Source organism: Pteropus medius, unplaced genomic scaffold (genome assembly GCF_902729225.1).
Source record: "Pteropus medius unplaced genomic scaffold, Ma_sr-lr_union100, whole genome shotgun sequence".
Classification (NCBI taxonomy): domain Eukaryota; kingdom Metazoa; phylum Chordata; class Mammalia; order Chiroptera; family Pteropodidae; genus Pteropus; species Pteropus medius.
Genome location: NW_024348242.1, coordinates 182,359 through 192,488, shown reverse-complemented (window position 1 = coordinate 192,488; position 10,130 = coordinate 182,359). Strand labels below are relative to the sequence as shown.

General features: G+C 46.5%; 1 protein-coding gene across 4 annotated transcripts in view; it reads right to left on the bottom strand.

Moving 5' to 3' along the window:
- Positions 1-5,715, bottom strand: part of CHFR (checkpoint with forkhead and ring finger domains) — a 23,547-nt gene extending 17,832 nt beyond the window's left edge. For 2 of the 4 annotated variants that reach the window (XR_005656395.1, XM_039879181.1), the window contains exons 1-2: positions 5,422-5,715; positions 2,180-2,279 (exon numbers count right to left, since the gene is read on the bottom strand). Coding sequence is in view for 2 of the 4 variants with exons in the window: in XM_039879181.1 (XP_039735115.1) it covers positions 2,180-2,279; positions 5,422-5,557 (236 nt within the window). In the remaining 2 variants the exon portion in view is untranslated. Of the gene's footprint in view, positions 1-2,179; positions 2,280-5,421 lie in introns of those variants that run through there. The other 2 variants (XM_039879182.1, XM_039879184.1) reach the window with 2 other exon arrangements.
- Positions 5,716-10,130: the final 4,415 nt, after the last annotated feature.

The window sequence follows — 10,130 nt, the reverse complement described above, 5'->3', positions numbered from 1 at the left end:
GCAAAAACTTCCAGTTATAAAACGAAGAAGTCATGGGGATCTAAATTACAGCATAGGGAATACAGTCAATAATACTGTACTAACTTTGTATGGTGACAGATGGTAACCAGATTTATCATGGGGACCTTTTCACAACATATGTGAATATCGAATCACTACGACGTACACTCGAATCTAGTAAGATACTGTATGTCGACTAAATGTCAATAAAAAAGTTACCACCCTGAAAATGATAAAACACTGACAGGAATAACGTAAATATTTAACGAGGCACATACGTAAGTGTTACCTTACAACTGCCTGTTGCCCCCTTAGTGACAGCCCAACCAGTGACCAAACCGTCTTGCGGACAGCTCTAACCTCTCCGCTGTGCCAATGCCTCATTGTCCTCCACCTGCCCCCGGCGGCCCCGCCCCCGGCCCTGGGCTTGCTTTCCAGCTTCTCTCCTGCTTCCAGCCTCGCTCGGGGCCGCAGACCTGCCGCTCCCTTCGCGGTCGTGACCCGGTTAGCTCGGTTAGCTCGCTCCTCGGTCCTCGAGTGAGCACCGACCCCTCCCCGATGCGGGCTACTGGCGGGAGATGGTGTGGCTCCCGCAGTTGGGAGGTCACTGCAGTCATCAAGGACCACAAGGCTGGGTGGGAGAGGTGCAGGGTGTGGCAGGGACAGACAGGGACCTGAGTCAGATGGGACAGGAAGCACTTCGCTGAGGAGGGACTGGAAACTTCAGTCCCTGAGTGGACTGAGAGCACACACTGTCACTGTCATGTGAAAGCCACCACGGACAGCGCATCATCGAAGGGCTGTGGCCGCGTCCCAGTAAACTTCACTTACAAGAACTGGTGGCACAGCCACGGCGCTGCCCGGTTTGTCCTCACCATCCATTCCACGCTCTTCTGGACTAACACGTCGGATGACACTCCAGGGCTTCGCCCCTCCCATAACTTCTCCTTATCCTCAGGCCACCGTGGGCGTTGGCATCTTCCTGCCCCGGATTGCAGCCCGAGTGCACCCACCACTCTGATCCCCTCCACCCCCCAATACCGCCCCCTCCCCAGGGAATGCAGGAGGCTCCGGAAGCTGGAAAAGGGAGGAACGGATTCTCCCCTAGAGCCTCCAGAAGGAGCCAGGCCTGTGACACTTAGATTTTAGTCCAATGAGAACGGAGTTGAACCTTGGACCTCCAGAACTACAAGATCACAAATCTGCATTGTTTCAAGCCACTAAGTTTGTAGTAATTTGTTACAACAGCTACAGGAAGCCAATGCTGTCGCATAGCCAGGGCAAGAAAGCCAGGACCTGACACGGAAGGGTGGCTGTAGAAGCAACACGGTCACTGTCACAGTGCTCCTAATAAAACCCAATTCCTAGTTTTCTGTCCTTGAAACAGTTACCGAAGACCCTTCGCCACCCAGCCTTTACAAAGATAAAAAAATCATCCGGTGGGAAAGGCTACTCTCAACTTACTGCCGGAAGGCCATCTGCCACTTGTACCCGGTTTAAAATAGGCACATTCTAACGCAGCATTCCTTCCTACAAATTTATCCCGAGAAAATAATCAGACATGAATGCCAAGAGTTATGAAGCAGTCACTGCAGTGTCATCTATAAGAAAAGTCCGAACGCTAAATGTCCATCATAAAGGATCTGACAAATAAGTTATTGTATAATAATGCAGAAAAAGATGAGATGGATTTAGATGTATTGGCATGTCAAATGCTCCACAGACAGTCAGTGAAAAAAGCAGATACAACAACAGCATACACAGTAAAACCTCAGTAATACAAAGTAAATAGATATTGGTAAGTGGGATTTTGGAAAGGTTTTCACTTTCAGGTACTACTTATGTCGTATAAAAGTTAAAAAAAAAGAAAGATGTTTTTGATTTGAGGGAAAGAAGTCTAACTGAAGTAGGTATGCAAAACCCCAAAATTTATCAGTTTCTTAAGTCTTACTTCTGAGATTTTCTTTTTTTTGGCTTTAATTCGAATAATTTGAGAAGGACCATGGATACCCACGTACCACTGAGCACCCCATCCTGGAGACCAGAAAATACACTTCCTGTCTTTTGAGGACCTGGCTAGCTACCGCATTACAGAAAACCAACCCTCATTCCTTCCCCTTGGGCATCGAGTCAGGTTCCTGAGGCTACGAGAGCAAACGGATGTGCAGAAAGAACTTACCTGGTATCTTCCAGGGATACCTGACCGGATTTTTCATCCACTATGATTTTACAGTGATCTCCAGACACCAGTTTATTGCTAGGGAATGAAAGGTCACAACCTAAAACAGAAAGGAGGACACGCTGCATATGACTGGGTCCTGTGCATGACACCGCCCCTTGCTTAACCAAAGCACGTGACTGGAAATTAGGGCCCACACTGTGCGCACCTAAGGAGACAACACCTATTCAAGCAAGGCACAAAAAATGTTTAAAGGATTTAAGTGTTAATGCAAAGCAAAGGGACAGGGACCGTGTCCTGAGCCTTTGTGATTCCCCGTTACCTAGAACACACCCCTTCAACACCTGCAGCTACACATCAACAACTTCTAGGTGACAATTTTATAGTACGTACACATATGCAGCTCGTCTAATAAATATTATAGTACTTAAAAAAAAACTAAGGTGTTCAGTTATGTAATTCTTCAGTATCTTAACTTAGTCCTTAATTTCTCCTCAGTGTAACCTAAAGGTTCATAAATCACACAAAACTGAAGCAATGACAAAGAGTCAGGGAATATATATGACTGAATAAATTATCACAGGCACATGTATATGTTTAAGAAAATTTACAACAGAAGGGAGATGCATCTATCGGCAAATACGATCATTATATCCTCATTAAATGCAAGGAGAAAATCTTCAAATACTTTGTTCTTTCAAATCAAAAGAATGAAAGCTTTCGGGTTTTAACATCTAATCACCATTGTGCTTACAATAGGTTTCTGTGCTATAGCTACTAAGGTTTACAGTAGCTACGTTTTTCACAACCCAGAGTGGGAAGCAATGCAAGTGTCCATCAGCTGGTGGTGAATAAACTGTGGTGCATCTAAACACTGCAATGCTACTCGGCGAAGAAAGGAACAAACTACGAAAACAGCAAAAGATGGATCTCAAAAGCATTATTCCAAGAGGAAGGAGCCAGACTCAAAAGACTGTGGTGGAACTCTGTGTGACTCCAAAGGGCCACTAGGGAACTTTCTGGAAAAGTTTTATGACTTGACTACAGTGGTGGTTCCATTTGTCATAGCTCACTCTACAGCTAAAAGGGGTACATTTTACCAAATGTGAACTATGCCTCCATAAACCTTAAGTATTAGAAATCCTACTTGCACAGTCTACATTATGGGAAGTGCTGTTACATTTATCCAAGGCGGATTCCGCCTGCGCTTGAGATCTTCCCGTTGCCTTGAGCATAACTGCCAGGACAGTCTCCTCAAAGCCCCAGACCCAGCACTAGCCACGCTGTCCCTAGAGAGGGTTTTTAACGGGCTTCTCCACACCAGAACGCAGCACTCTAATTTGGAACCGATGCTTTGCGCTGAAGTTCTATTCTTGGCACGTGCCCTGCTTATCATTCAGCTGGTTGAACGTGGCTGTGTGTACTCCTGCCTCTCCCCACGGACGGGAGGCCCTTGCGAAGGCGAGGTCCTCACCCCTTCCCACGCGCCAACTCAGCTCTCCCGTCCCCCAAAAGGTCTCGTGTACAGCTGGTGTGTGATCACATTACAACAAACACAATGACGTTTCACAGCTCTTATGGAATGCCTGTATGCCCCCAATCCCTATGTCGAAGCCCTACCTCCCCACGCGACTGTACTTTGAGATGGGGCCTGGGAGGAGGTAATAAAGGTTAAAAGTGATCATCAGGGTGGGGCCCAATGAGACTCACGAGTTCTCTGTCCAGCCTATGAGAAGGCAGCCAGCCGGGAAGGGGGTTCTCACCAGGCTATCGACTGGCACCTTAACTTGGACTTCCCATGACTCCAGAACTGTGAGAAATACATTTCTGTTGTTTAAGCTTCCTGGTCTGTGGTATTTTGTTATGGCGGCCTGAGCAAACTGATACAGCAACCTTTGTGTTTTACCGGAAAGGTTAATACATTCACCCAGGGGACTTCTATTAAGAAGCAAATTAACCTAACAAGGCATCTTTGCTCCTTGTATTAACGTGTAAAATGATATTATTATAACATTGTGTTACAATAGCAAGGGCCAACGTGAAGTGTTCTAACTCTAACCCAGGCTCCTTCTAAGCACTTTACTCTTCACAATGACTCTGAGGTGGGTACAAAGGCACAGAAAGGTAAGTTCTTAGCTGAAAGCCAATTATGTGGCGGTGCCAGATTGGAAACCCAGGCAGTTTGTGTACGGGGCTTCTGCTCATCACCAAACTTCCTATTACATCCGTTAGAGACAATTCATTTTTCAAAAAGTTCCTAATGAAATGTAAGCACTTTCAAAGTTGTAAAAGAAATTACATATACTTGATATTGGGATTTAAGACTGCCAAAAAAATGCAAACAAACAAACTAAAAACACTTCAAAATGAAAACAGGTGCTAGTACACCACAAGGAGTAAAATGAAACCAAAAAATTTGCTTTTAAACAAGAATCTTTCTCAATCTCTCTTTTTTAAAGTATATAGAGTGATGATTTATTTTCAAACTAAATATTGGTTTTGGCCTGACCGGTGCACTTCTCTCCCTGAAGGAAAGCTACAAGGGAGGTCAGAATTACCAGATGGTGGCTAAGGACTCGAGAGGCAGGGCGAGGGCACCTTCTCTCATGAGCTGCGTGGCTTCCGCTTTCCGGGTTCATTAAACCAACAAACACGTGAATAGTCTTGGGAGCTGGGACCTGAGATCTTTTTTAAATACGGCCATGGAAGTTACAAATTTCCCTTGAAGCACTGCTTTAGCTGCCTCTCTTAAGTTTTAGTATATTATGTTTTCATTTTCATTCATCTTAGGGTATTTTGTAATTTCTGTTGTGATTTCTTCTTTGACCCACTGGCCGTTTGAGTGTGTTATTTAAATGTCCAATTGTCTGTGAATTTTCCTGCGATCCCTTTCTTGCAGATTTCTAATTTTGTCGGACTGAGGTCAGAGAAGATGCTTTGTGCAGCCAAGTTGAAGACTGCATACTGGAGGACAAATCAACGCACCTCCCCCATGAAGTTGTCACCAGGATTAAATGATCCGCAGGAAGCATGCAGCAGCGAGGGCGCACCTCGGGAGCAAACGGCAGCTCTCACCGCAGAGCGCAAGCCGGGGAAAACCGGAGAGCACGGTGCTCCCCGCCCAGGGGCCTCCGCGGCCGGCGGGCCCGGCTCGCCCGGCTCCGGTCCCCAGCCTTGGGTCCCGCCCCTGTCCCCGCCCTCCGTCCGCAGCCCCAGCCCGATCCCCGGTCCCCGCGCCGCACCTCTCCTCCGCCCGATGGTACACTCCGGCTTCCTCAGGAGAACCTGCGGCTCGCCCTCCTCGGCGCCCAGGCGGAGGAGCCGCCCCCAGGGCTGCTGCTGCGGCGGCTGCTGCTCGCCTTCCGCGGGCGGCTCCATCGGACTCGCGTCGGACGCGACCCGGAAACGTCGGGGGAGACCGATCGCAAGGGGAGGCGGCGGCCGGCTGCCCTCCCCGCGTGCCTCGGGGCCTCAGCGCCTCCGCCGCGCCGCCACGGGCCGGGCCCGGCCGCACGCCTCCTCCCGCGTCCCGCCCCGCGCCGAACCCGGAACCGGCCGCCCGCCGCGGCCGCTGTCAACAGACATCGCGCAGCCCTCAGCTGATCCGGGGGGCGGGGCCAGCGGCGTCCGCGCCCTGCGATTGGCTGGCGGTGGCGTCCCGCGAGCGCCGCGGCTAGAGTGGGGCCGGGAGCGGCCATCGAGAGCGGCGCGTGAGGGTGGCGGAGCGTGCGCAGATGCGCGGCTGCGGGCCCGGGCGCCATCTTCCGTGCTGGCCGGGACGACCGTGTCTTCCGGGATCCCCAAAGCAGCTGCGGTCGGCTCCATGTTCAGTCCGGGCAAAAGGGACGGGGCAACGCGGGGCCTGGGCACCGACGCAAATTCTGAAAGCCGCGTCGGAAGCGCGCAGGTGCACGTGAAGTTTGCAATTCCGACAGATTCCCAGGAGAAAGTAGGAGTCGCGTTCAAACTTAAGGTCCATTTCTACCCCATTGCCATAGCGCCGCACGCGACTGCAAGTATCGTCATTTCAAGTCAGTCCTATCCACTCTTACGGTTTAATGCGGGGAAAAACAATTCATTTCTTCTTTCACAAGAGCCGTTCATTTTGTTGTATCGCACAAGGAAACTGTTACAGATTACTAAGTATTTAAATATAACCTCCCCAGGTTGGATCCTAGGTATACGGTGATTCCTCTTTTTACAAGAGTGATTTCTTCTTGAAAAATGTTCTCTTCGCTGTTGGATAATGAGGCCATTGTTGATTTTCTTGGATGTAGTTAAAATATCGTGGTTATGTAGGAAAATTTCTCTTTTTCAGAGATAATACTAAAATTAGGGATGATATGCCGCGATCGTTGTATTTTCTTTAACGTGCTTTAGCAGAAGAGTAGGAGATGAGGTAAAATAGAAGCTACTGTTACATCTATAATTAGCGCTTATCTGTGCACTGATTGTTATTCTGCATACTGTGTGAGCGTGATTTCTACGAGGAAAAAATACTGCCCATGATGAATTAATTAACTTCAGTAGAAAATGTAACTAATGATCGTTTTAGGGGGAAACCCTTTTTCCATTTATGAGACCTCAGACAACATCCATTTAAGTTAACACAGCACCAACTTTAAATACAAGGTCGTTTGAATCATTTATGTTAGTTACCATAACCAAGCAGTTTGTATTTGATAATTAACCTTGAATATTGCTGTTTATATGAGTCTCTTTTTGTTTTTGAAGCTATTATATTTTGTACACCTTTTTAAACTGAGGTATGATTGACATGACATTAGTTTCAGGCACACAATGTAGTGATTCAGTATTCGTGTATATTGCAGAATGATCACCACAGTAAATCTAGTTAACACCCATCGCCACACAGTTATAAATTTTTTCTTTGATGGGAGCTTTTAAGATCTACTCTCTTAGCAGCTGCGAGTTATGCAGTACAGTATCATTACCTGTAGTTCCCATGCCGTACATTACGTCCCCAAGACTTATTGAGAACCGGAAATCTGTACCTTCTGACCACTTTCATTCCTGTCGGCCATCCCCCACCCCAGCTCTGGCAGCCACCAGTCCGTTCTCTGTTGTCTATGAGCTCCATTTTTGTTTTGTTTTTCAGATTCCACATATGTGAGAATGGCCTAAACGCCCATTTCCTGATGGGGTGGGCGGGGCTAGGAGGGGCGATAACTTTCCTGTCAGCGCTCTGTTCCGCTGTGGTGTTAGTGGCAATCTTATGGCGGCAGTCAATTTTTGTGCAAACTGGTGGGAGACCGACGGTGATATTAAAAAAATCTTACTTTCCACACTGCCAGTTCTGCAGTGTAGTTTGGGGCATTACTCTTCAAATAAGCTTCATCCCTGCTTATCCAGGCCGTTTCTCAGCCTCAAGAAAAACAACCAAACAATGGGTGGGGGAAGGAAGGCATGCCAAGGTAGATGGAAGGCTTATTGATTATAACAATGAAATTATTGAATGAATGAAAATTAGTGGCTAAATGGTGAATCAGTGAAAGAAGGTGACACGTTCATGTCATTTCACTGGGTGAGGGGGACAGTGCAGGGATAGTTGGAGGGGATCTTGTGTGTGGGGATTTTGTGCAGATTAGTAGTTTCCTGGTGTGTGCAAATGGTGCCACCAGAGCAGCAGTCATGCTGCCTTCCTGAGTCCTCCTGAAATACAGGACCACAGCTCCGGCTGCTCGCAGAGTGGGGACTCGGAAAAGAAAACATGAAGTTTTGCCAATAAACTTGGCCATTATTACCGGTAGGTAAGGTACTGCGGTGGAAAGATGATAATACAGTTTTACATGTTGAAAAAATTTATTAATTCATAGATACCTATGAAAATCTCCCCAATTCCTATATTTATAGAAATAGCAGCTAATGAAGTAAGGGGACATATTTTTGTTAAAATGTAAGCAAAAGTAAAATGCCATTGCTGAGAGGCAAATGTCTCAAATGACAATTGAAATCGTTGGCCACAAAGAAAAGACGCAGGTAGATTTGAAGTCTGTAACCTCAGTGAGACGTTACATGCTAAATTCTTTACTTTGGTGCTATTCAGACTTGTACTATATTTCACATTCAACCAGTTTTGTTTAAAACATTGATCTGTTTGTTTAACTAATAGGAAGTATTGATCTGTATCTGACATTATAAGAAATATCTACTTGAGTAAATGTTATTTCTCTAGTCAGTGGACAATCATGAAAAAGTCATAGCTACAAAGATTAGGACGTTAATAAATATAGATCTTAAAAATCGTAGAAGGTACAATTACGGTTTGTAGAGTTTTTCACTGTAACTTTTGTAGACACCCAACATTGAAGTGACACCCAAACCTCAGTAGATCTAGCAGCCACTCTGTCAGTGTGGACCCTGAGGAACAAACTCCCTCTTTCACTGGAAGGTTTGGTCCAGCAGAATTCACGTGGTTCAGAATGTCAGTCTGCCACATGGATTTTCTTCTCTCATCCAAAGAGACCTCCCAGCACTACTGTTAAACCGACTCTGCCTCAGATAGGGGTGGTGCAGAGGGTGCATCGTCATGCATAGAAAGCGAATGCCACTTGGAAACTGAATTTTAGTATTGTCAAGTTTTGAAATACTTGACCTTCTCAAACTGTGGAAAATCACGTACCTCCATCAGCCTCAAAAATAAAGAACAAAAAGACCCTAAGGAGGCAACCGAATGTCACGTAGGTCCCTGTAATGTCCTAGGGACACTAGCGAAAGGTGAACAAAGCCCACAGCTTAAATACTTCTGTTGTGCCAGTGCTAACTTGCTGTCTTGCGCAGTTCGTCCTCGGGGTCTGCCAGATGGTAGCACTAAGGGGAGCCGAGGGAAGGAGATACAGGAGCTCCCTAATTTTCTAAGTGTAGACTTGTTTCAAAACTAAAAGTTTATATAAAAAAAGCAATGATACACATAATGTCCAACGTGTTTAGTAGACGTTAAATGAGGTGGCATATGAAGTGTTTCATGAACTAAAGCTGTACATGTTCATACACACCGACGGCATATGTCATCATCAACATACTTGTCAGTTCTCGTGCCAGCCACTCCTTGATACTTTGGACAGGCCGTATGGATTTCTGACAGTCTGGGCCAAATCCAGGCTCATGAATGAGCACAACCGGCAACCTTGGTAGTCAATAATGGCTTATTCGTCTATAAAGAGTAATAACTAATGCCCGACATGGTATTAGTGATAAGGTGCGCTTTGTGTCTTGAACAAAGGACCAGCTCTAAGGTCTCGTTCCTTACCCGGTCAGTTAAAGTCCATGTACAGGACTGAGAGAGTAACGGCTAGTTTTGATGACCCTTTATGCACTTGGCGAATGAGTTTGTGAGCTGTCACACAAAATGTTCTCTACTCGTATCTTCTATTTAATGAGAGGTTTACATAAAATTGAGGCCACTGGTCTTGTGACAAATTAAGACAAGTAGAAGTACTTCTGTAAGTGGAGAAAGAGCCTTAATCCTATTTATTGAGCTCCTTTTGAGCGTTTGAAGAAGTCAGCAGACTGCCGGCTCTGTGGCCAACAGAACAGCAACAGAAGTCAGCACAATTCAGAATTTTTACCTCCCAGGGGAGAAAAGTCCAACTCAGGATTTCCCATAGATCCCGCTTCTGTTCTCATGAGAAGCATGTCATGGAGGGTGTGGGTGCAGCACACGGCACTGTGGCCGGTGCAACTGGTGTCAGACGGGGACCTGCCAAAAATGTCCAGACACAGACTCCATAGAACCATTTAGTGGACATCCTAAAACTGGTCAGACCAGAAAACGAGCATGTAAAGTAAAAATGTGTTTCTCAAAAATGTCATCTGGGTATGTAGCAGGATAAACTGCCCTTGGAAAGCATTTGAAACCAGAACTTCCTGGCTCAGGTGTGGAAAAGAAAGAATCCCATGGAGTGTCAAGCATGGCCTCGTTCCCACGGTG